General features: G+C 40.6%; 3 protein-coding genes across 6 annotated transcripts in view; 1 reads left to right on the top strand and 2 right to left on the bottom strand.

Moving 5' to 3' along the window:
• Positions 1-773: 773 nt before the first annotated feature.
• On the bottom strand, positions 774-15794 carry fbxo7 (F-box protein 7). 3 transcript variants are annotated; one of them, XM_042077886.1, is made up of 10 exons: positions 15694-15794; positions 14395-14535; positions 13803-14052; positions 12478-12720; positions 10953-11097; positions 10220-10303; positions 9974-10069; positions 9228-9404; positions 8266-8312; positions 774-1176 (listed from the first exon to the last, which is right to left on the bottom strand). In XM_042077886.1, exons 2-10 carry the CDS (start codon positions 14514-14516, stop codon positions 859-861), a joined length of 1482 nt encoding a protein of 493 aa, XP_041933820.1. In that variant the 5' UTR covers positions 14517-14535; positions 15694-15794; the 3' UTR covers positions 774-858. The 3 variants fall into 3 exon arrangements, with proteins under 3 accessions (XP_041933820.1, XP_041933819.1, XP_041933818.1); XM_042077885.1 differs by lacking the exon at positions 15694-15794 and adding an exon at positions 15454-15556; XM_042077884.1 differs by lacking the exon at positions 15694-15794 and having other exon boundaries at positions 14395-14712.
• On the top strand, positions 15522-20684 carry rtcb (RNA 2',3'-cyclic phosphate and 5'-OH ligase). The gene is made up of 12 exons (XM_042077883.1): positions 15522-15736; positions 16073-16151; positions 16256-16323; positions 16412-16511; positions 16636-16792; positions 17062-17218; positions 17905-18064; positions 18515-18690; positions 18907-19095; positions 19343-19453; positions 19648-19767; positions 20180-20684. The coding sequence occupies exons 1-12, from the start codon at positions 15644-15646 to the stop codon at positions 20285-20287; spliced, it is 1518 nt and encodes a 505-aa protein (XP_041933817.1). The 5' UTR covers positions 15522-15643; the 3' UTR covers positions 20288-20684.
• Positions 20685-21067: 383 nt separating this feature from the next.
• Positions 21068-27016, bottom strand: part of xpot (exportin, tRNA (nuclear export receptor for tRNAs)) — a 19169-nt gene continuing 13220 nt past the window's right edge. For both annotated transcript variants that reach the window (XM_042077882.1, XM_042077881.1), the window contains exons 18-25: positions 26444-26729; positions 25769-25958; positions 24960-25076; positions 24302-24417; positions 24141-24188; positions 23893-23964; positions 23605-23661; positions 21068-23491 (exon numbers count right to left, since the gene is read on the bottom strand). In XM_042077882.1, the coding sequence (XP_041933816.1) occupies positions 23465-23491; positions 23605-23661; positions 23893-23964; positions 24141-24188; positions 24302-24417; positions 24960-25076; positions 25769-25958; positions 26444-26729 (913 nt within the window). In that variant the 3' untranslated portion in view covers positions 21068-23464. The remainder of the gene's footprint in view (positions 23492-23604; positions 23662-23892; positions 23965-24140; positions 24189-24301; positions 24418-24959; positions 25077-25768; positions 25959-26443; positions 26730-27016) is intronic.

Raw genomic sequence — 27016 nt, 5'->3', positions numbered from 1 at the left:
TGGTTCATACTGAATATCTATTATTCTTACTACTATTATAATAGTAGTAAGTAGTATGCAATCTACATCGCATATATCTGTACATGTTAATACATTGTTCATATTACATAGCCATATTTATTCTGCTCTTATAAGGTAAATGCTAATACACTGCACATATTTATATTTAATTTATATTACTCTAAACCACCTTCTGTAAATCAATTGTATATTACTGTCTACACTGCACTATAAACCTGTCTATAGGCTACTTTGTATATCACATTGCACTTTTCTGCTTTTTTGCACTTCTGGTTAGGCGCAAACTGCATTTCGTTGTCTTTGTATTTGTACTCTGCACAATGACAATAAAGTTGAACCTAATCTAATGTAATATTTATGTATTAAGCTGTCTGTATGTGTGTGATTATTAATGACATAATAATGCACCTTACTTGCATTAATGCTTGTATGAAGCTCACATTTCTATACCATAATTCTAATGATTTCACCGTATTTAGATATGAGAAATGTAATACAACATTGCCACCTAATCTTATTGAATCTAATATTTAGGCATTTTCCCTTGTTCTACCTGTGACCAACCATTTAGTATGTCTAGTAGCCTGGGCCTAAATATGGCATGAGTATTAGGGCAATACATGAAGAAAATTACTTTCTACTTCCATGCAGTTCTCAGCCCTATATCTAATAAACAAACAAAACAATAATACACTGTAAACAAAATAAAAAAATGAAGATGACACAAGTCACCATAGAAGAAAACACTGGAGCTGTTTTACAGTGTTTATTGAGTGCTTGAAGATGTTTATGTGCCTTTTTGTAAAAGTAATGTTACGTGCACAGATGTGCCAAATGTCAAATGAATCCTCGCCGGATATCTGCAGGTCTGTTCCCAGTCGGTCTCACTGACCGCCGTCCAAGTGGCACTCCAAACCCAGGGTCGTGACCAGGTAATGGACCAATGGGGTCATAGCGTGGCCGGGGCAGAAGACCATGGGGAATGCCAGGTCGTTGGTCATATTCTCCACCGATGATGCCAGGGGGGTAAAAAGGTATGGGGAGAGGAGATGCAGGCAGAGGGTGCAGCGGGTAAATGGGAGGGATCTGGCAGGGGTGAGGGTTGGGCTTGAAGCGACTCATCTCTTTGCGCTGCTTATATCTCTTCTTGTAAAGCTGTCAGATAAAGAGAACAGGCCGCTAAATGAGTTTCAAATCACATCCACTTTCATCTTTAAGTGCAGTCATTCAGCATTTGATCAGAGGCGGACAGAGTACACAGCTTCATTACTTGAGTAAAAGTACAGATACCCTTTGCTAAATTTTACTCAAGTACAAGTAAAAGTACAACAGTCAGATGTCTACTTAAGTAAAAGTACTATAATAATAATAATAATAATAAAGCTTTATTTGTATAGCACCTTTCATACACAGAATGCAGCTCAAAGTGCTTTACATTTGAAGCATGTAACACAATAGTAGTCAGTCAGTCATTATCAATCACTTTTCTTTGCTGTTTATGATATGCTCAGCAACATATCAAAAATATAGAAAATGACGTCATAAGACTGGCAGCCTTAACCCTCTTACCCCCCACAAGCACGCCATATGGCAACTGTGGCAAGGAAAAACTCCCATATTCCAGGAAGAAACCTTGAGCAGAACCTGACTTAATAGGGGGAGCCCATCTGCTTCTGGCTGGCTGCGCCCTCCAATAGTAGCAGATGTAGAATAATCTGAAAATGTAGTCTACAGGATAAGATGAGTTAACTAAAAGCTTTCCTGTACAGGTATGTTTTCAGATCTTTTTTAAAAATATTTACTGAACTCGCCTGCTTGATGTACAGAGGCAGGGTGTTCCATAGTTTGGGGGCATAATGGATAAACGCAGCTTCTCCACTTTGTTTGTGGAGCACTTTGGGTACGATTAAAAGATTAGAATTGGATGATCTAAGTTTCCTTTGTGGTTGATAAGATATTAAAAGCTCAGAGATATATGAAGGTGCTATGCCATTCAGAGCTTTGTAAGTAATTAACATAACCTTAAAATCAATTCTATAGGAAATAGGGAGCCAGTGCAGTTCAGCCAACACAGGGGTGATGTGTTCTCTCTTCTTAGTCTTAGTTAAAAGTCTAGCCGCAGAGTTCTGTATGAGTGCCAATTTCTTTAGATGTTTTTTGGGAAGACCAGTGAAAAGTGCATTGCAGTAGTCTAACCTGCTAGTGATAAAGGCGTGAATTAGTTTTTCTGCATCTTGTTGAGTTAAAAAGGGCCGCACTTTGGCAATGTTTCTCAAGTGGAAATAGGCTGTCTGAGTAACTTTACTGATATGGGGCTTAAAACTTAACTCTGCATCTAAGATGACACCGAGGCTTGTTACTTTTGGTTTGACCTGGTGTGCCAAGTTCCCCAGATTACTAAGAATAATATCTCGCTTTAGTTTTGGTCCAACCAGAAGTACCTCTGTTTTGTCATCATTTAGTTTCAAAAAGTTTTTGCTCATCCACTGATTAATGGAGGTTAGGCATGCAGTGAGGGAGCAAAGGCCATCTGGGTTAGTTGGCTCAACAGAAAGATACAATTGGGTATCATCTGCGTAGCTGTGGAAGTTTACATTATGTTGACTTATGACGTTTCCCAATGGAAGCATATATAGAGAAAATAGCAGGGGACCAAGGCAGCTCCCCTGGGCCACACCAAAAGGCAAGTCATGTTTTTCAGATACATGATCTCCTAGACTGATATAAAAATCTCTGCCAGTAATGTAGGTTTGAAACCAGTTTAGAGCATTATCAGAGAGACCCACCCACTTCGCAAGGCGGTGAATTAGGATGCTATGATCAATGGTGTCAAATGCCGCACTCAAATCCAGAAGAATAAGGATTGAGACTTTGTTTGAGTCGGTAGCTAGTCTGAGATCATTGACTATTTTTACTAGAGCCGTTTCTGTGCTGTGATTTGATCTAAAACCTGATTGGAATTTTTCAAGGATACTGTTTTCGTTGAGGAAGGTATTTAACTGATTACAAACAACTTTTTCAAGTACTTTGCTCAAAAACGATAGATTTGATATAGGCCTGTAGTTGCTCAGATTGGTATGGTCAAGATTTGACTTTTTAAGTAAAGGTTTCACAACAGCGGTTTTAAAAGCAGTTGGAAATATACCTGTTTCTAATGAGGTATTTATTACCTTGAGAAAAAAGGGAGCTAAGCCATCATATACTTTTTTGAGGAATGTAGTAGGGATTGGATCTAAAACACATGTTGAGGAGCCGGTTTGAGTTATAATTTTACCAAGGTCAGATTGAGTAATAGTGCTAAAGGACCTTAATTTTGGGGGGCTGTTTTTGGGTGTACTATCAAACATATTACTTGTGTTACCAATAGCCTCCCTTATAGAAATGACTTTGTTTTTGAAGAAGTCTGCAAATTCTTCGCATCTTAGAGAGGATGCCTGACTGAGTGTATCAAAAGGTGTTTGATGCAATAGCCTATCAATGGTAGAGAACAACACCCTAGAGTTTCCACTGTTTTCAGAAATTACCTTAGAGAAGTGGTTCCTCCTCTCATTCCGAATAGCTCTATTATAATTTGCAATTTTTTCTTTTAGAATGGCACGGTGAACCTGTAACTTAGTTTTTCTCCATGTTCTCTCAGCTTTCCTACATGATCTTTTTAGATCATGGATATTTTCGTTCATCCAAGGTGTCAGTTTGCTACAGGGCCTTTTTTTAGTCTTTAAGGGTGCCACTCTGTCAAGCAGAGCGCCTAATTCACGATTGAGAGCCTCTACCATTTGATCAATGGGATGATGTAAAATATCTAAATGTATGGAGTCTATAAGAGCTATGAACTGCTGTTCTGCTCTAATGTCCAAGAGTCGCGATTTGATTGCAATTTCGGGATGAATTTTTGGAGTATGTAGTACAATATTAAAAGATACACAATGATGATCAGACATATTTATATCATTTACTGATAAGTCTGTGACTTCTATCCCTCTGGAAATGACTAGATCGAGGGTGTTGCCAAGGTTGTGGGTGGGTCCTGTAACATGCTGCTTTAGCTCTAAACTGTCCAACACATTAAGGAACTTACTGGCTTTAGCATCAGTTGTCTTATTGACATGAATATTGAAGTCGCCATTTACAATTATCCGATCATAGCTAGTGATGATGAGCGACATAAGTTCAGAAAACCGGTCGAGAAAGCCAGTCCATAGTTTAGGAGGGCGGTATAAGGTTAATAGAAGTACAGCTGGGTCAGCCTTCAGAGTGAGGGCAATATACTCAAAGGAAGCGAATTCGCCAAAGTTGACTCGTGTGCAACTATATTTGTTTGAGAGAATGGAGGCAATTCCACCACCTCGTTTGCCTTGTCTAATTGAGTGGAAGAAATTATAATTTGGGGGACAAGTCTCAACAAGAACAGCTTCGCTGTCTGAAGTCAGCCAGGTTTCAACAAGAAACAGAAAATCCAATTTTTTTTCACTAATAAAATCATTGATTGCAAAGGTTTTGGTAGTAAGTGCACCTATATTTAGTAAACCCATGTTAGCTGAAAATGCCTCTGGCTTTTGAGGAATATGCTGAGGTATGGAAAGAATATTTGTTAGGTTTCTAGTTTTAAATTTGTCTTTTCTTTTTACTATACGTTGGGTAGAAATCAACGTTGGAATAGAACTATAAGCATAAGTCATGCTATTGCATGACACAGCTTGATCTATGGTAGTAGTATTGTATGTTACCCTGCAGAAAACATTCTCAGACTCATCCACATGTATAATGCCATTCGAATCAATACCTGGGGGGCGTGAATCTGTAATATTTTCTACAGAATGTCAATGTCTCAGTGTGGACGCTATGTTGTCGGAGAGTAGCCTACTTGTTTTTAAAAGTACTTGAGTATCAAGAGTACAAGAGTACATTTTCTAAATATTGCATTACTACTGCCACAGTGCTTACATTTATGTACAGAAACATCCTACATGGAGTTATGAAAAATGTTAATGTTAATACCTTGGAGAATGTAAAAGGAATTGAAAGTAAAATCATTTTCATCTTTTTACCATGTTGCCAGGGATGGGCAGTATTTCTAATACATGTATTTAAAATACGTATTTCAAATACAAAATACTATTTTGTAATTGAAACACTTGAAGTAAAAACTATCTAGCCTAGAAATCTAGAGCACCCTAGCGGCAGCAAATTACATTTGCTTCCAGGGCTAAAAACTATCATTAACTTGTTCAGAAAATTGAAATAGTCTGGCGAGGTGGGGCCACAGGTTGGCACATTCCCAGGATGGACCTGCTGCGTCTTCGTCCATGGTTTCGTCTCTTATCTAAATCTAACCATGGAGTTGACTTTGGCGGAAAGCTGAAGGTGATTGCTGATAGGCTGTCCCAATCAGTGGCGCCTGCACAATTCAATCACGTTTGAGAGGGAAACAACAAATTGAGGGTTTCCGAGATTTTTCTTTTTTCCTTTTTTTTTGAAGAAATAACGGGTACTCACGGTTATGGATAGAAATGTAGTGGAGTAAATAGTACAATATTTGCCATTCAAATGTACATGAGTAAAGTCATGAGTACTCCCCAAAAATGATACTTGAGTAAAGTACAGATACCTCAAAACTGTACTCAAGTACTGTACTCAAGTAAACATACTCCGTTACTGTCCGGCTCTGCATTTGATTAAATATCAAGTAACGTGATCAAATCAAAGTTGATTGCTTTTGCTAAGCTATGTAGTCACTGAAGGTACCAGGAGTAACACAACAGACTAAAAGAGGAACACACTTTTTGAGGCAAACTAAGAATACAACATTTCCCGGTTATTTTACCATTCAATTTACCGTATTTTCCGGACTATAAGTCACACTTTTTTTCATAGTTTGGCTGGTCCTGCGACTTATAATCAGGTGCGACTTATATATGAAAAAAATTATATAATTGAACATGTTTTTAAATGTTACTTTATATTAACTGACATGAAGCCTACATGAAACATTACCGTCTACAGCCTCGAGAAAGTCCTGTGCACTTTCAGTCAGATTAGTGCTTGTGCTATGCCTGAAACACATGTGCATACTTAAATCCTCAAATGGCCGGGATTCTATTTATAGCTGGGCCTCAGATTCGGACAAATAAAAGCCAGTATAATTTTGTTTCAATTTAACTGATAAAAAAGCTCTTCTTAATAATTTATATTGTTGGTTGGTTTAATATTGTTGCCAATGAAAAGTCATCATCCCACACCATGAGTCTCCAACGTTGCTCTCAAGCTACCAGTCGCACGCAGCCCCTTTCTGAGCTAGAGGCTGAAGCAATAACCTACATTTAAACACAATTGTTGCTACCAGGCATCAGCCTACGAATTTTATAAAAAAGTAAATCATGCATAATTTAAAAAATAACTAAATGTAGGCCATCTTAGACCTCTTTGGCTATACGGAATACGGTTTCCCTTGCAGCACAGCACACGTTCCACGAATGAATGAAAGCGGATGCCTTATCTCGCAATAAGCGGATGGAAATCCCGACACTCTTTCATACATTAAACTTAATAGTGAACCATTAAATACCCCACAGATTTCAGTGGTCACCCGATATTTAGCAATATAATCAAACAGTCCAAACGTAAATCAAATCTCAAATTGAACATCTTCTGCTTTTGAAACGAAAAGTAGGCCTATGTCTCACAATAAAACGCAAGAAATAAAGGCCTATAGCTGATCGCTGTTTTGCTACTAATTATCTTTCACGTAATGAATATGCACAGAAAGTGAAAGTAGGCCTACTATGCGCTCCGTGTCTGTAGCTGTCTGTTCACGTCCGCAATCGATTATAACGTTCCTCTCGCGTTATAGGCGGTCATGCTTCCTGACGGTTCCTGATCGCTAAACGTTTGTCGATAGCGTTTGATGCAGAAGCACCTATAATTTGACTTCAGTGGTGACAAATCCTGCTGAGAGAGAGAGAGAGAGAGAGCAACGATAGAGAGAGGCAGCCCCAAAGTGGTCCCGCGCGCGCGTGTGTGTGTCTCTGCATGGGGTTCAATTGAAGTTAGAGTTGGTCCGTCCAGTCAATAGTCCCGCATTCAGGCCGCTCCATTATTAGATTAATGTCAGACAGCGCTGTAAAATCTGTGGGAATTTCTCGCATTATGATGGCTAGAGTTGCGGGACTTTTATTAGTATGCGTAATACTTAGTAATAATTTATGCGCAATACCCGCAATCCCGCCTGAAATTTAGGCCCTGCTTTACAATAGCGTCTCGACCTTGTCAGCAGCCTTCGGCTTGCCTCTTGCCACTATTCTCTCCTTCGTCTTCAACATTCCCTGTAGAATTCTCAATATTTTTGGCCTCAATGTGTCCAGTTACATAGTCTGTCTGTTCTTAGTCTTAGATTTTGTGAAATAAATTTCTAAAGATCACCTGCTTGCTGCAGCTTCGGTCTGCACGTCCTTTTAAAACCGCATCTTTTTCTCTCTCAAGCATTTAATCTGCTGCCGGCTTGTCTCTCCACATAGTCCAAAATGCTTGATTGCATCGCATTCTCCACATTTTTAGCTAAATTTTCATGTACCACATCAGCATTTTTGTTCAGTGAATCTTTTGTAAATTGCTTTACAATTACCGTCGGGCCTATAGGCCTATTGCCTGGCTTGCCTCAGCTTCGGTCACGTCCTTTTAAAACCGTCTTTTTCTCTCTAGTGAGCATTTAATCTGCTGCCAGCTTGTGACTCCACATTGCCCAAAATGCTTGATTGCATTGTATTCTCCACATTTTAGATACATTTTGGTGTACCACATGGCATTTTCTTTCAGTGAATCTTTTACTTTGCAAATACCTTCCTGCCCTCCTCTTGGCTGCCTTCACTCCTTAGTCTTCATTAACATGAATCTTTTTGGCCTCAATAATCCAGTTACATAGTCTCTGTTTTTGGTTTTGGATTTTGTTAAATACCGACTTATAGTCCTGTGCGACTTATATATGTTTTTTTCTTGTTCATGACGCATTTTTTGACTGATGCGACTTATACTCAGGAGCGACTTATAGTCCGGAAAATACGGTACATAACCCCACGTAGATGTATTTCAAGGTCTATTGTAGTTGCTTAATGAATGTATAGAAAAAGGACAGCACTCAGTGAGTGATGTCCTTTTCCTATACTGTACATTCATTACACCACAGTAAAGATTGAGCACCCAGTTGACTTTGTTCAGAGGGTGTTGATCTAAGTTATTGTACTTGCTTACCTCCTTCCATTCTGTATCTCTTGGTTCTGTGCGCTGGCAGCTCCAAGCTATGGGAGACATTAATGTAGGGTTTATCTCTTTGGTTGCAAGATGGGATTTTTTTCTGGTCAAGCACTGAGCAATTGGGATCAAAGCACCTTGAATAGTTGTGCGTATTTCATTCACCTCCAACATTAATGTGCTCTATCAGTCATTTCCTTTCAGTTTTGATCATTTTTGAATAAAACAAATAATGACACATTACAGAGTAGGGTTTGCCACATACTCCAGAGTACAATGCATATTAGGACTGGGGGGTGGATCTATTTTTTTAGGCCATATCGCCCAGCCCTAAATGCATATCATGCATATGTTGTAATGCAGTGCATCGTGATGCATTAGGATATCACAGAAGTATCATGATAGCATCATGATGAAAGACATTCCCTCATATTTATAAGGGAAATTAATTCATCTTTCAGAATAACAATTGAAAGGCACTTTAAGTGTGATAACCATTAGTATAAAACAGCACAAGTTTGTAATTTCATTGCAGCTGCGGTCTACTCACACTGTGTAGTTTCTGCATTAATATTAATCATCTACAGAAACCAGCGGTGAATACACATATAAATAATTAATGAAATCACAATACAAAAGATCAAAGTACTAAGAAAGAATAATTAAAAAAAACATTACTGTGATCCAATGATACATAGTCATTTTAGGATAGTCTCCTTCTGTCACTTATTCAGAGTGGTTGACATGCTTTTTTATGTGGTCATCATCAAATCATAGTATACAATGATGCATTCTAAAATTCAGACATGTCATCCAATACATCTGTATGAAATAGAGACACATGTTAAATACTGTATTGGATACAGAATAACCATATGCTGCATATAGCAAGAATCAGGAGTAATTTTGTCAGCTGACAAATAATGTTCTTCATGAGTACTCGATTGGCATTGGAACCGTACCTCTGAAATCCCTGTGAAAGAGGTGCCTCCAGAGAGAGGGGTCTTCTGTGGTGACGCGGAGGTCTCTGGTCACGGCCGAGAGGGCGACCACAGAGGGCACGTCCAGCAGGCGCAGGATCCTCAGAAGCATCTCTGGAGGCAGGACTGGCAGACCGAATAGCACAGGGAGGCCCATCGCTGCGGGAGGAAGCATGGGCTAAAACTGTCAGTCACTGGGTATTCATCACAATGATTAAAGCACCATGTATGTGTACTCATTTTTTACTTTTGTCATTTCATTTTTCATGACTAAAATTACTAAAAAAGGACTAAAAATGACTAAATGCTCTACTTACACTTTTTTTTAAAATTGTTTATATTTACTACATTTGAATGCTAAAGTCACAGTTTGCTGAACTTTTCCACAGAGTGCAGTAACACTCAAAATGATACATTTCACACCCTGAACGCCAACACCTCAGAAGTGTGGGTAAGCAAAGCAACCACCAACAGCCATTACAAGAATATCTTGAGACAAGATACCAGTGAGAAACAAGTTTGTATTTTGTGCAATACATATTAAGGTCTATTGTGAATATTATAGAATTAGGAAAGAAAAAAACATTTTAACAGTAGCAATAGAACATCTAACATGTGGTATGTAAAACAGATTGATTCCATGTTTGTTGTGCAATGAGGTTTTTTAGGATTTTGTGCCTCTCAGTGGCTATCTGCAAGTACTAGCATCAACCAGAACATCTCAGTACCTTGCCGAGCAGCTGCCATCAAAGGGTAGACAAGTTGGTCTTTAAAAATACGTGAGAGCTTCCTCAAGTCTTTGTAGACAGCTGCAGCATTTTCACCTGATATCAAAATATATACATATAAGTATATACATATAAAAAGGCAAAAATCACACAATAAATTGTGCATAACATGATTTAAGAAAGATTGCAGGATATGCTAAAGATAAGATAAGGTACAGTACAGCTCAATCTCTCTTCAGCACAAACCTGCCCAGTGTTCGGTCACAAAGGACGATGCTTTCAGCTCCAGCTTCCTTGCATTGTCCACTGTGCCATTCATCTTCAAAGTGGCTGCAAATTGAATAATTAAATAAGCACCATCAAGCTGCTGCAGGACATCCAAAACCATCTGTGCTTTATATAACAACCAGAAGAACGACAATTACTTTTAGCAAAACCATATGCTTATGTGACACACTGTCCCTCTTCAAAATAAATGATTGCCTGGGACAGATTTAGAATGCAGTAGTTGTGAGGAACATTAGGAGAGTAGCTGATCTTTCTTCCTTGATCTTGTTTTGTTAAACAGGAACTAAAATAATGTTTTAAGAGGCACTATAATGGAGTTTGTGTAGATTTAGAAAGATAATTTACAAAACTGACATCAGGCCTGCCTTGCAAACCTCAACAACTGCACAGCTGCCACTAGTGAAAGCTACCTAGCTTGTTAATTGATGTATTCCTGTGTTGTATTTGGCAATGTCTTGCTGTAAAAAGTGGTTACATTTCTGCTGGATTTCCGACTTGAAACATCAAACTACATAGCGTGACAACACATGACAGCGTGCCTGTCCTTCTCACTAGCCAACCAGGTGTTCATTACACATGACCATGCACCGTCAAAATGAATCTGTATATCACAGCAAGTACTAGCTACCTGCAAAACTACTGTTTTCAGTCTTGGGGACTGAGTGGGCAGGCCAATGATTTGTGAACTCACCATTGATGACCAGCACGGAGCCCATAGGGACACACACAACCACGGCCAGACTGTTTTCACAGAGAGGGTGTGTGTAGTGCAGCCTATACATGCCCCCTGGAACTCGCCACCCTGTGGGCATTTCACCAGCTCTGCCTTCTGTCCCCTACACACAAGCACATCACCATTACGTTTCAAACCTCATGATTTCACATTATCAAAAAGGCAAAACCTAAGTTGAGGTTAAGGTAGAAAAGTTAAACTTAAACTTAAAGTTGACTGATATTTAGCAAACACTTTTATCCAAATCAACACGGACTAGCAACAGTAGGAACCAGGGACTGAAAACAGTGTTCCAAGGACTGTCCTCCAAATGGTAACCGGTTAGAACATTATAGTAGAACGGTTAATAACGTTACTTTAAAAATGACATTGCCTTTACAAATTGATCTATGGCCGGTGGCACAATACTATAGCCTTTTTACCCAACAGCCTTTAAGCTTAAATCAAAGCACATTTATCAATGCCAACTGTTAAAAACTCTGTGCCTGAATTCAGGCGTGGGGATGTGGAAAAGGCAGCCTGTGTTGGATTGGATTTGAAAATCCTTTTTATCAACTCATAGTAGGTTTAGCCTACTATTCAGGGGAGACACTGATTCATAAAATAAAATCCATTCTATAAGGGGTCTAGGGTAGCCTGACGAGCCAGACCCACATTAAAATGTAAGGTCTGGACACTCACCGTTCGCAGTGCTCAGTCCGAGGGGCGGGATAATCAGTTGTCTTTCAAATTCCCTCTGCACGCAATAGGACAGCGGCAGCGCTATGAGTCCCATGCGTTTCCCACCAGCGGAGCTAGTTGGCTAGTTCAAACGTTTGCCAACTTAATAAAAGCTTAACTCGTGTCACACTGTTAGCCAGCAGCAACATCCATCTTATTTGTTTTCAAGTAGCAGGGAATTCAAGCCAAACCGTTGCAACTCTGCCATCAATCATTATGTTAAGCCCACCTAACGACTCTTTACACGATTTCATTGGCCTGATTAAGTTTCGATTTCTGGAGCTCACAAGCCAACGGAGAGTTGCTAGAATAGCCCTGGCAGCAAATGTAATTCGCTGCCGCTAGGGGCGCGTCTAGATTTCTAGGCTAGGTCTAGGGAACACTGTGTGACTTTCCAAGCCTATTGACTGAAGAATAATATTCAAAGAAAGGTTAATCGGAACGATTAATACCGTTATTAACTGGTTATCTAAAATTGAAAATAGCGTTTTCACTCCGGAACAAGTGAAATTGGTTTTGCTCCCGTTTTTGGTTACGTTCATCCAAAAATGTTGTTCGTTTTGGTTCTCATTCTCGTTAACCTAATCCCTGGTGGGAACTGAGCCCGGGTCGACTGAGGTGGAACAATGGATTTTTGCTTTAAATTCAAGTGAATCTTGACTGTCACTTATCTTAATATAATAAACAGATACTACAGGGCGTAAAATGATACCATCCTCTGTATAGAAAATAGTTGGGCGTGCTACTCAGCTACAGACCTCACCTGTGAAAGGAAGCCTGTCTCCAGCATGATGAGGTGCAGAGCCACCATGAGGCAGTCGTTGGAACTGCTGCTCTGGGCGCTGTGGTGCAGCAGCTCCAGAGAGTGGGGGACCTTCCCGTCCTCAGCCTCACTGCACAGCATGGGATTTGGGATGAAGGGACCCGAGAGAGCGTCTTCGTCCATCTCGAGGTCTGCCTCAGCGTCTGGGTTGGACGAGCTGTTCTGGCTAGTGCTGGGGCCTGGCTGCAAGACACATAACACTTAAATAGAAACTGTGGTTTTGAAATATTTCCTACCATTTTATACCTTGTATGTGTCTATAGTCTGTGCTAACAACAGAGTTAAAGTAAGATTCTATCCTACATTGAGTGCATGTCGTGCATGTTGTGTGTGATGTCTGTATGCTACTGAGACCCTTGAATTTCCCCTTTGGGATCAATAAAGTATCTATCTATCTATCTATCTATCTATCTATCTATCTATCTATCTATCTATCTATCTATCTATCTATCTATCTGACTAGGGTTAATACAGGACTTCTACTAACAAGTAACTAGATTGGCCATTTGACAGTCATCTCTGAAACAAAAAAAAACTAAAATGAAACAAAAAACATGTACCGTTTTTGGTTACTAACAAATGCTAAACATTCAGTTTGCATTACATCTGAAAAAAATCTGTTCTTATTAATGTGCCTTTTACATATTATTTGCACTGGTAAAGCTTGGGTCAAATTTTCGGAGCCTGGAGCTACTTCACCATAATGAGAGCTTTGTGCCATTCTGAACCTTTTCTCAGAGAGACCTCGGAAGAGGGGACTGTGGCATGACTCAGCAGTTTTCCCCAAGAATGTTAACCGTGTAATACCCTACATGCCAAGTCCAGACAGTCAATGAGGAATTAAATGTACATGCCTCAAAACTCTTTCATCCAATGAATTGACAAAAACTTCTGACAGCAGCATTTATGTTTTCAATTCAGTTTGGAATAAAGTAGGGCAGAAAACTTTCACACAACTTTAGTAATATGATCACTCCTTTAAAACAGCTCAATGACATAACTGGGACAGGCATTCTAAAGGACAACATTTCACATTGTATACTGTACAGTAACTAACCAAACAATCACAGACAGTTATTCAAGAAATATTCTTGTGCGGTGTACTGTACATACAGTTACAATTACAAACATCATATACTATCCTAGATTTTAAATATAATAAGAGAGCATAACATAATTGATTAGTATTCCATTAGACAAAATGTTGCAATACATGTGTCAGCTAAAAATCAAACTAAAACCTAGTCTGTCCTCTATTTCCTTACCTCTGCAGAGTGTTGTGGGGCTGTAGATGTGGAAGGTTCCTGCATTTTATGGGGCATCTTGCTGCTGGAGGTGGGCACCTGTGATGTGGATGAGGATGATGCTGCTGGTGCTGCTGCTGGTGCTGGGCACGTCTGGGGTAGAATGACACAAATGAGGTCGCCAGAAACGATCCCGCAGGAGGCTAGCGTCTGCCCCGTGTCAGTTAGGGGTTCCTTTCCATTTAAGGACAGGCCAAAATCTGTATCCGAACTGCACACAACAAGAACATAAGGGAGATGTTGTTTTATTGATAAATGCCCATTGGCAAATGCTCAGTCTTCAACCTATAAAGGAGGCCGTTTGAAAATGTTTGCTTGAACAATGAAAGTAAACTAATAAATATTGATGTAAAAATGTACGCAAACAGTTATCCTGCCCCCTTTCTATAAGTGGCTCTACCACCAACATTAGCCTGGAAATATGCAATATTGTATTAATTTCTGCCATAGTATATTATTAACATTATGATGTCAGAGTTTGTTTGAGTATTACCCATCATGCCTGATTGACATTATATGCATTTACATGCATTACTGTTGCAAGAGCACATACCTGAATCCACAAGCTGGCAGAAAAATTTCCTTGATTTGGATTGTCAGATCAGTCAGAGTGGCCTGCTCTCCTTCCAGCTCCATAGGACTGGTCCGTTTACCAACTCTAACGCGCAACTTCATGTTTTCAGCGTGGGTAGGCCTACAAGACAGAGCCAAAAATACAAGTTCAGACGTATGAGGAAATTCGACTCGTATCCAGAATCATGTCTATCTGATTACACCAATTAAATGTGCATCAAAGGTTTTCTTGTTCATTTTCAACTTGGCTGTAACAGATCAGATCTAGAACTGGCCACGACCACCACGCACTATACTAAATTACCAGCTGACTCATCCTGATCACGAGTGATTATTAGTAGGCTACATAAACAAGTGCTACTGGGCTGCAGCCAAGTCAGAAAGAAAGTGTTTCGTTTTCGTTTAGAGGAAATTGACAGAGAATGCAACAGTGGCGTAGAATATTTAAGATATCCATTACTCATAAAATGGATTGACTAGTAAGCATAAAGTTACGTCGCTAATCTCTCAAAATCACATTGACGTTTGCATCTGACAGTCAAGTTAATAGCCGATGGAGCGTGCAATAAATACATTGAAATACACTGTTTCTTCTTAGTATTACAATGTGTAAATGCAACCAAACCAGACCTAGCATGTATTGTTGTAGCTGTGTTGACAGTGGTTGGGATGCAAGGCACTGCTAGCTAGCTAGCGTTAAATTAACGTTACAACAACTTCTGATAATCAGCCTTAAGAACTGTCGCTCTACAATTTACTGAATAAACCCCATAGCATGGGTGAATTAATTTTACTACTGGTGTAAAAGTATGAGTCTCTCTACATTAATGGGACTAGTAAGGTTAGTTAGCTAGCAATAACTTTGATAACGTTAGCTAACACTGCACTACAACAACTACTGTATGCAAATCATGCTGGATTAAAAAAAAGCTTTAGGACGAATATCTAACACCATACTTTAAAATCATAGAACGTCCCTAAGGTGGAAACAACAGAATTCTTTTCAATGACGAGAATTAAAGAAAAAAAAAAACTATACCTATTTAAAGTGGACTTCTCTACTGACAGCCAGCTAGACTCACGCTAGACTTCAGGGATGCACAATTTTGACCATTATAAGCCGCCGTAGTTGTCGGTATTTTCGTCTACGTAGACTGCTGCTGTCATACATACGGCAGTATTTCTGAACTTGGAATATTAACTAATTTACATTTACAGAGAATCTCAAAATGAGTCGAACATACAATGACGAACTACAGTATCTGGATAAAATACGTACAAATTGTTGGAGGATCAAGAAAGGATTCGTTCCCAACATGCAGGTGATGCAGCTGAAGAAACGTGATGGCACCATTCACTTTAGCTAATGTTAGCTAACGTTGATATCTGCCATATCTGTTCGCTGACGTTAACATACAAGCTAGCTAACGTACTGTAGTTGACTAAAGTAAGGGGTCTAGGTTACTAGTATAATTTACTTAATTCATTAGTTCAACTCTGTGAAAGATAGTTAGCTAGCTAAAGTTCGATGTTGTAGTAGCCGCAGTTCGATAATGCAACGGGCTAGTTAACATTGCCATGTCAGTCACTAACATTGTCAGTCAGTCTACTAGTTGTGTTCAGATTTTTTGTAACATGTATTTCCACCTGATGTGTAGGTCGAAGGAGTTTTCTACGTCAATGACCCACTTGAAAAATTGATGTTTGAAGAGCTGAGAAATGCATGCCGAGGTGGAGGTAAGAAAGGCTACTTTAGGTTGTATTCTTAACTGTATTAGAAAAGTAGATTCACTGCATTTATTGTCATCCTTGACAAAATATCCAATTATTCATATCATCAGGTATTGGAGGTTTCCTTCCAGCAATGAAACAAATCGGTAATGTGGCAGCCCTCCCTGGAATAGTGCATGTAAGTCATTGACAGTAACACCACACACCAACTTGTAAGTGCTGAAAATGCAACAGTCAGTATTAAGAAACAACATTCATATCCACAGAAGTCCATTGGTCTCCCAGATGTCCACTCAGGTTATGGCTTTGCCATTGGCAACATGGCAGCCTTTGACATGAGTGATCCCAATGCAGTGGTCTCCCCAGGCAAGTATCAGGCCTGTTTCTCCTACACATTCCTGCAAAGTTTGAAATCAGAATGTGATCACATCATCTGAAGCGTTCATTTTCCATCGTCTCATGCCACTGTCTTTTTAAACCATAAACACAGGTGGGGTGGGCTTTGACATCAACTGTGGTGTGCGCCTGCTGCGGACTAACCTAGACGAGGGAGATGTGCAGCCGGTGAAGGAGCAGCTGGCACAGGCCATGTTTGACCACATCCCCGTCGGTGTGGGTTCCAAGGGAGTCATCCCGATGACTGCAAAGTAATAATGACCGTTCAATAAGAATGCTTCTTATTATTAGAGATGTCAAGACACTTATGGATACATACTAACAGGGCTGTAATTCTGAATTTTGCTTCAAATTCTAAAAAGTTTGGAAAAATAAAACAAGTCAGCTCAGGTTCTCTTACAGAACATTCTTGACAGCAGCTCAAGGGAAAAAAATAGATCAAAACTATTTCACCTTTGAGAGTTATTGTGTCCTTGTTCTCATGCAGTGCCTCTGTAATGCGTAAGTGTATTTGACACAGGGATTTGGAGGAGGCGCTGGAGATGGGAGTGGACTGGTCCCTGAGGGAGGGCTACGCCTGGGCAGAGGATAAAGAGCACTGTGAGGAGTACGGCAGGATGCTGCAGGCTGACCCAAACAAGGTGTCCTCCAAGGCCAAGAAGAGAGGCCTACCTCAGGTACCTCGCTGAGCACAACAGTCCAACAAGACACAGCTGACCACAAGCAGACATGTTGGTCCCGACGACTGAAAGATGACAATTTTGATAACAATCAGTAAGACTGGCCCAAATAGAGACAAATAAGATGATGGAAAGAGACTGTGTTTACATGCACTTCAGTATCCCGGTTATGAGGTTTATCCTGTTTTGATCATATTCGGTATATGGTGTTTATATGAACACAGAGGAACCCAGTTATTAATATCCCTGTATACATGGCGAATGCTAGTATCCCAGTTACCCAATAAAGTTCTATTAGCACACCTTATCCCAGTTTCTAATACAGTATCCTGGTTTCTTTCAGAGTACTCTACCTAGCATAACGGGGTTACTCAAAACCGGGATAAGGGCTTGTCCGGGATTCTGAAATTGGGATATGATGTTTCAACACTTCAAAATCATAACTGGAATACTGAAGTGCATGTAAACACAGTCAATGTGTGCTGGTGCTGGTAGTTGACATACCATATCAGAAGTAATTTTTTAACCAAAGGAGAGAAGCTGTAGCTGTGGCTACAAAATAATCCACAATACACTCCTTTGGGCCCCTAAAGATGTCAGCAGTGGCTTCAGCTCCATACACATAGAACATACAGTATTTAATTGATATCTGGTGAAGGCGTCATTAACGTTGTCTGTTTCAGCTGGGGACTTTGGGAGCTGGCAACCACTATGCTGAGATCCAGGTTGTGGATGAAATCTACAATGACTATGCTGCCAAAAAAATGGGTATTGACCACAAGGGCCAAGTCTGTGTGATGATTCACAGTGGCAGCAGAGGACTTGGTCACCAAGTGGCTACAGGTGGGCACATCCTTCTAATCTCAAATAATTACTAAAGACAATGTAATATACCTGAATGTTATGTTTATCGGTCAGTCAAAAACAAATGAAAGACCCTGTAAAACCAAAATCGGATATTTGTTTGGAAACCACCATTCCTGAAAAGGTAGTGAACTGTGTGGTACCGAATTGTGGAGTTTAGACTATTAAACAGAACATCAGTGTTTAATGACACTTCTCCTGTTATGTGACAAATATATTATATGTATAAAATAGGATTTACTTGTCTGGTCTAGTTACAAATACAGATCATTGCATTAGTTTACTATAGTGTTAGTAGATCTGTTAGTAGAGATTTGGTAGATCTGTAAAACAGACGTTTGGTAATAGAATGGACCAGTAACACCATCATTATTTCATATTCTTTTTGATATTCATTGTGCGTATTGCACATATATTTTCCTATGTAAGATGCCCTGGTGGCCATGGAGAAGGCGATGAAGAGGGATAAAATCATTGTAAATGACCGTCAGCTGGCCTGCGCCCGCATTGGTTCACCAGAGGGCCAGGACTATCTGAAGGGCATGGCTGCAGCTGGCAACTACGCTTGGGTCAACCGGTCCTCCATGACTTTCCTTACCAGACAGGTAGGGTGGAAGTAGGCAACTTGCCAAAAAAGAATGAAAGAATTCTTATTAAGAGAATAAAACATTCCTCCTGACAAGCCCTAACTCTCTATTTAGTTCTGCTATTAGTGTATAGACTTATTGTTTAAATACTGATGGCTGGCCTAGCTCGGAGAAGAAATGTAATTTATGAAGACTCACTCAATTCAATTTTCCTGTCCCTTTTCTTCTACACAGGCCTTCTCAAAAGTCTTCACGACCACACCAGATGATCTGGACATGCACGTGATCTATGACGTGTCCCACAACATTGCCAAGGTGGAGGAGCACATGGTGGACGGCAAGCAGAAAACTCTGCTGATCCATCGGAAGGGTTCCACCCGTGCCTTCCCTCCACACCACCCACTCATTGCTGTTGACTACCAGGTACTTCGCCAGGTTTTGTGCAAATTGTTTCAAATAATAAGCCAAAGTCCCCACACCCTATATTATTAAAGGATTATACACACACAGACCGACGTCTGTGGTGCTTAGCCGTCTAATTTTACAGTGTTCTGATGTTCCAGTAATGGGGCTCCAGCGTTCTGATGTTCCAGTAATGGGGCTCCAGCGATGTTGTTTTCAAACGGAATTGTTGTGACATTTTTAACCATTGTTTTTCTTACCCAACCAGTTGACTGGGCAGCCTGTCCTGATTGGTGGCACCATGGGAACCTGCAGCTATGTCCTGACCGGCACAGAGCAAGGCATGACCGAGACGTTTGGGACCACATGCCATGGAGCGGTGAGGCTTCACAAAAACACACACCTTTTGAATTATTACCATGTGTTTTTCACAGAAAATGATCTACAGTTTGTTAATTCTGTTGTTTTTTTTTACGCATATCACCCAATAGTACATTATACTGACTGGTTTAGGAAAAGTTTTGTTGTAAACATTGCATTAAGTTGAAGTTTCCAACCGGTTTTGTCCTGTAGGGTCGTGCTCTATCCCGTGCCAAATCCCGCAGGAATCTGGACTTCCAGGATGTTCTGGATAAGTTGGCAGACAAAGGCATCGCCATTCGAGTGGCCTCACCTAAACTAGTAATGGAAGAGGTAAAGTACAGAGGAACAAAGGGCATGATGGCTATAGTGATGGTAGTACAAGCATGGATTCATTATAAATGGTAGTACGAGGAAGAGGGGGCTGCATTTCTACCTGCGCGTTTCAGAAAATGTTGCACTGATGGCCTTACATTTGATCCCACAGCTAATCAGAACTTGTCCCTAGATTTGGAGAATGCCCTAGATTTGGAGAAATTTTAATTCTCATAAGACCGTGGATGGAAATGCATGCAAATCCACCTATTTTTTCCTGAATGTGCATAGATTTTGCGAATTAGCCATATTATTTGTTATTAAAGGTGCAGGTACTTAATTGTGTGTTAATTGTGTGAGTGTTTCAGAAACAGTAATCATGTCAGAAATTAACTTAAATATTACTAAATATTACTCTGTCTTGTGTCAGGCTCCTGAATCCTATAAGAATGTAACGGATGTCGTCAACACGTGTCATGAGGCTGGTATCAGCAAGAAGGCCATCAAACTTCGTCCCATTGCCGTCATCAAGGGTTAAAGGCTGAGGTCATCCTTAAGAACAATATTGCAAGTGGGTCCCAAGAATGGCACAGGAAAGTCAACAGGAAGTGAAATCATAGCTGAATTCCTAAGATGATGTGTTGCAGATGCGTTGTCAAACAGGATGGTAAACAAATGACAGAAGAGTCTGTTGTCCATCCAAGAACAGCTTCTTCCTGCAGAAAGGGCTTCCATCTGTTAAAGGTGTGGTTCTATTCTATGGCAAGCAAGAGCACAGCTCAATAGATTTTTTTTTTTTTTGACTTCTCAGTTTTCCCACCATTAAAGGGTAGGTCGCTTCAAGCTTCCTGTTTTTGTTGTGTGACAACTGCAAATCTGAGTTGATTGAGCAGGCAAAAGGAAAATCTAAAAAAAATAATAAACACTAAATTCAATCATGAATTGTCATTATTATTTTGACAGTAAATTCTTTTGTACAAACTTTGGCAAATATCAAAGCAGACAACATTCAGTGCAAGATCTACTCTCTGCTCAGCCAACATCATGTTTTTACTGAGTATAACAGTGTTTTTGTTTTTGTTTTGCCATCAACGTTCTGTATCAAAAATGTCTTCCTTTTCATTTGAGGTCATAATCTACGCTGGCTGCAAATCCATTTGCGTCTAGATTTCTAGGCTAGTCGTAATCCAGTTTTTAATCAACTTGCTATTGACAATTTGTTTGTGGCATATATAAGAGAGTAGTGTCTTAAAATAGCTTATCTGGATTTGCTTGTTTTTCTGCTTTGAAGACAACCATGAACACATTACACAACTACTAAGGATTAGTAAACACTTTATTGGTGGTGACAAGAGATTGACAAATTGTGAAAGTTTGTCCCAACATATCAAAAATAAATCAAGTACTCACAAAGACATCTCAATCCAGAATGAGAGAAATCCATTCATATGTTTGGCATTAATACAGTGGGATCTGATTAGAGATTCTCATACAGGGCCACACCAGATGGTGGTGCCAAATCAGCAGAATTGATCTCTAGATAAAATCACTGGAAACATTATCATAAAATTTGTACAGGGTGACATTTGAAGGGCTCTGACAGAAAATGTCCTTAGTCATCTATGCAGTCATTAATTCAAATTAGCCTTAGGGTTAAGATAATAAATTAAAAGGCTGCCAATGACATAACCGATCACTTGAAACCGCCTTCATGAGCCTGACCTACGCTAACTTGGTAACACACCCAACTCCTCAACCCCTGCAACACACACACACATTCACACTTCATGAGCTATGTTAAATTCCAATTCATAGATCTGATCTAAGTAAATAAAACAAAAAAAAATGTATGAACATTGGAATCAAAATCCTCAGACCTATATTTAATGTAACTCCCAGTAAACTCCACCCTAATTATTACTGCATATTAGCGTTCACGGTCTAATCAGATATCGTTAGCATTTTGTCAGAGGTATAATGTATAACAGTTTTCCCAGGACAACAAATCCATGTACAAAAACTTTTAACAGAATCATTTAAAAACAAACACAATGACTAGGACAGGCAGGTGATTTGGGGCCTTGGGTCTGTCAGAATTGCAATGATGCAGGGAACAGGACAGCACAGGACATCAGTGGTTCAATCATCACAAGGAACATTGTCTTTTCTTTTTGCTGTCAAAAATATTCATCTAAATCTGTTCAATCTATTGGTCTTTTCCTTTTTCACGTGCACCAATATTAGAATTGCTTTTAATCTTCCCCCCCAATAACTGGGGGGTTCTAATTAAATACATGTTTGATACAATACAAACAATAACAAAGGTAAATACACTGTGGCCAGCTTGAGCTGTTTCTCATCTGGATGCACCAACGTGGAATTGGATGACATTGATTATCTAAGGAACAATTAACTGGCAGGCATTCTATGTAAGATTCCAATAGCAACAAGGCAGGAGTTAAGGGTGGCTGTACTGGTGGTGGTGGTGTCTGTTTTTAAAAACAAACAAACATGTAAGTTCAGGTAGTACAACAAGTGCAGAAGTGTGGCACTGCATTCCCACGTGCAATAGACAGATCTGGTCGCTTTTATTTGACAAAGCAAATGACACATTTTGATCTTCAGACAGCACATGAAATTTGATGAGCAGTTTGGGAGAGTTGTGAGATGAGTGCCAGCAATGGAACCACCACAGCGCCTCCTATCGTTAATGGATATGCATGCACTGAGAATCCGAGCCCTCCTGCGTTCTCTTGTCACACATTCTCCAATTCACTCCAAACTTTAAAATATAACACTTTGGGACTGATTCAGCAGACACAAGTTCCTGGTTCTTTGACCAATACAGCTGGTTTGTTGGGTGCATGTGGAATTTTGCATCGGTTTTTCTGAAGCATTTGTAGACACAACAGACGTATGGCCGAAGTTTGAAATGAAAAGACTGGTGCATCTGAAACCAGGGGACTACAAACCAGGTGTCTGCCAGATCACATCCCTTAATTCATGAAAATCTCACAACATTTAAAAGAGAGGAAGGGAAGAAAAAAAGAAAAAAAATCACAGTCGCCATTAAATAAAAATTCCTCAAATCAACCTTTTCTTAACACAAAATGATGGATTTACCTCAATATCCAACCACTCTATAATATAAACCAGCACATCATCTGACATTTCAAATAATTTTAAACCAATAAAGCTTTTTTTTTTTTTTTTTTCACAAATCCTAACAAAAGAAAAATTGGCTGATACTTTGAAGTCAGGTTCACACTCAGTATTTCTTTTTTTATATATATTTATATAGGCAACAGTTTTTTAGGCTTCTGACATTTTCCTTTGGAATTACCAGTCAACTGAAGCCCCTTCCCCAAATCCCACCCCACAAACTACAGTTTCCTGTCTCTTCGAGTGGGTTAACCAATCCCTGTACTCATCCTCTGGCCAAGTGGCCACACCCACACGGAGAGCACGTCTTTTGATTGGGGCCTAGGTCGATGGGGAGGGGCATGATCACTGGCGAGCGATAGCCCGTCCCCACACAAGTCCTTTATCGGCACCACGTTTTCCCCCCAGCTTTGGATGGGCGTCATTAGCGATTCACTTTTTAAGTGCTGAAGCTGCTCCTATGCTAAGCTCTGTCTGTTTTGTAGTAAGTGGCACGGATGACCGCTCTTCTCTTCTTCTGTGTCCTTTCAACCCTCGGTCCAACTTCCAGTTTTTACAGTTTGGCGCGCTGAAAGAATGCCTATCGAGAAAAGGGGGGGAGGGGGGAGGGGGGGGAACTGTCAGACACTGATTCATTAAATAAATACTACATAGAATGTGTAAGTGAATATTGTTTACCAGAAATGACCGTACCTTCATGTAGTTTTTCAGAACCTTGACATCAGGCTGCTGAAGCACTTGACAGAGTTCCTGGAAAGTTGAAAAGTTAGCAATTGTGCTGTTTATAAACCCTTATACATCATTTGTAAAGCAAGCTAGTGTTACAGGAAAGCAGTCTGGTTGTGGTAATTATAGAATAAATAAAATTATTATTTTATTTGACTGGTGCCACGGTAACAGTCCAGCAGCAGCAGAAGCAGAGGTAGATGAGGTATCTCTAGTGAGTCACCTGTTGCAGGGTCAAAATGAGCTCCATCTTACCTGTGTGATATCTGGTGATACTTGCAGGGAGGGCAGGTACTCCTGCTGGAGAAACTGAATGAACTCTGGCCCCTAAAATCATAAACAAGATGGTAGCTTTTCATTAAAAACTTAATTGGTCACAATGATTGGTGAGATCATTCATTATTAGCTTTTCATACAAAATAGCTTTTCAAAATGTATTGGTATCAGAAATTGTTTTGTTGATTTCCAGATGTGTCATTATAAATGCATGTACATGTACATACCCTCTTGAGATGAATCATTTTCAAGGTAAGAGTACACTCTGATAATGTCTGGAACACACACAAAAGGTGGCGGGTTATAAAAATGCATTTAAAAATAACTGGGGCTTGACATTGAGGATGTTGTGGATATGCTGAGGAATGCCTCAAGGCCTTTCACTCACAAGGACAGTCTGGGCATCGGAGAGGTCAAAGGTCGGTTTGAGAGGAGCTAGGAAGCATGCTGGGACAATGTGCTTGTAGATGAAGTCTGGAAATCCAACCAGGCCATCTTTGCCACCTGAGGAGAAAAGGCCGGCAGAACAGCATACCTCAGTGTTAGATGGATTACGCCTCGCTCTCTACACCACAGCTGTTATATTTATGTTCTGTAAAATATTGCACTGCTTCTATAGCAACAACAATGCTGTAGGCTATTTCCAAGCAAGTCCAAACATTTTCACTTTGCTTGACACAGTTTTACTTGTACTTAATTTTAAACAGCCAAGATCCGGTGGCGGTGGTAGTGTAGTGGTTAAGCAGCTGGGCTAGCGTGCAGTAGCCTGAAAGTTGTCGGTTCAATTCCCGGCTTGCACCGTTGTGCCATTAAGCAAGGCACTTAACCCCAAGTTCCTCCGGGGACAATGTGATCCCTTGTAATATAGCTGACATATGTAAGTCACTTTGGTCAAGAGGTGTCTGCTAAATGTAATGTAATGTAATGTAATATAATCCCCTTTGTAGCTAAACCGCTGCATGAAGGCAAGAACATAATTTGAGTGTGGGGTCAAGTAGCTCTGCCCTGTGGCTCTGCAGTAGTAGTTCTGACCAGTAGTAACGTACCCCAGAGCTCCACAAGCTTGGTGAGGATGATGAAGCAGGTCTTCTGGGCAATGGGGTCGGGAAAGTCCACTGCCCCCTGGATGATGGTGAACAGCACTCGCTCCACGTTCTCAGCCCCTGGGGGAGACAGAAGGGGATTGGCTCAGTTTCACACAGGTGTGTACTGTACATGTATGTCGCATCAGGGCTTAAAGTTCTCAAGACACTGGTGGAATTCAGGCGTGGGCCAGGCTGTTCAAGATTTGAAAATAGGTAATTACATATAATAGGTTTAAAATGTTTGATAACTTCAGGCACATATATATTCCTTGCTTTATGCCCTGAGTAACATGCATGAGCACAAATGGACATGCCTTTCTTAATGCATTTCGGCTGATTCATTTGTCTCCTGTGCCAGCCCCGGAGATATGTGAGCTGCTATATACGATGACGTGCTAGAACATGAGATATCAAAGTCCGTTAATTCTCTCTGCCAGTTGCAAACAGTAATACCCACCACCTTAGTTGATGCTTAGGAATATTTCAGATAATATTTGCATGAAATTCTTAAGCAGAGGTGGAAGTCATGTTCAACTCCATAGGGTCAAGTAATCTCTATACTGGTAGTACTTTTATACCAGACACCACTGGTTCATTTAACTACTCTAGCAACACCCCTAAAAGGCCAAAATCAACCCTTAAAAAACATGTATATCTACCAATGTGTATGAACTGGATGGTAGGTTAAGTTGCCTTGTCCTCACTCGAAACAAACACATGCGAAGACTTCTCGGTTTCACGCACTGGGGCGCCCGTGCTGGCCCACTCACCCTGATTGGCCATGACCTCGTTCATGCCGCTGCCCGTGACGGTCTGGATGAAGCTGAAGTAGCTCCTCCTGAGCATCTGCTTGTCCAGTGCCGCCGTCTGGTCATTCTCCTCCGCTGGCCGGCCCAGCACCTCAAAGATAGCCAGCACCAGCGGCATGAACACCTGCTGCAGGAACGGAGACACCTGACCCTACACACAGACACAGACACAGACACAGACACACACACACACACACAGGGAGGAGGATCAGGTTAGTCAGAACCGTAAACAACTACAACTTCTGCTAGTCATAGGACCATGACCATAATGTAAATATTCAATTCACCAACATGCCTTATTTTCTCTTTTTTAACATACATTAAGTTAATGTGTATGATAATGTAGAATATACTACATTATAGTCCTTACACCCTGCTTAAACCATTACACCACTTAAAAAAAAACAAAAAAAAAAACACTCATTTTCATATCTTTGTCATGCATAGGAGCCCAGAGTCACACCTGTTTCACCTGCACTTAAATCACTTTCAATTTAACGGCTAAATGCATCCAAAGTGTAGTACAAATCCACCCTAATTAACCCAGAGCTCCTGGCCCTGTGCGATGTTGTAAACGTCCACTTTCGTACTACAATTTCCGGTGAACTGCCCATCCCTGACCCTGTGCTGCCCTACCTTGAACTTGGCGGTGATCTGGCTGATGAGGGGGATGAACTCCTGCAGGTCCTTGGGCTCGCAGTCTTTGAGCATGTGCTCTGAGGCGGAGGGGATGAAGGGCAGCACCTCCTCCTCCAGGCAGATGATCATGCGGTGCAGGAAGGAGCGCACGGCGCCCCTCAGGGCCCCCCGCTGCACCGGGCAGCTCAGTGCCGGCAGGAAGCACTGCAGGCAGTCGCGGTACACCTCCGAGCAGCCGCACTGCTTCACCGTCTGCTTGTTGCTGAAGGCCTTGCTGGTGCGGCTGGAGGGCGGGGGGCAGAGGTTGTGCATGTTTGTGAATTAAAGAGCTAGTGGAATTAAAGGAGTAGTGTGTGATTCTGGCAAATGGAATCTGATGCTTTGAGAGCAGCCAATGAAATTACACCACTCCCCCTTTGTTGCTGCAGATGTGACAGGTTGATTGGCTGGAATAGTGCATAGACCTATTCAGACAGGATTCATTTTTCATTAATCCGGGAGCCGGAGTGATAAAATTTTACCACAGGATGTCTGTAGTTATCCAATTGTTTGCTTCTAATTTATAGGAAT

Source organism: Alosa sapidissima, chromosome 22 (genome assembly GCF_018492685.1).
Source record: "Alosa sapidissima isolate fAloSap1 chromosome 22, fAloSap1.pri, whole genome shotgun sequence".
NCBI classification, from domain to species: Eukaryota; Metazoa; Chordata; class Actinopteri; order Clupeiformes; family Clupeidae; genus Alosa; species Alosa sapidissima.
This window is presented reverse-complemented; position numbering and strand designations above follow the sequence as displayed.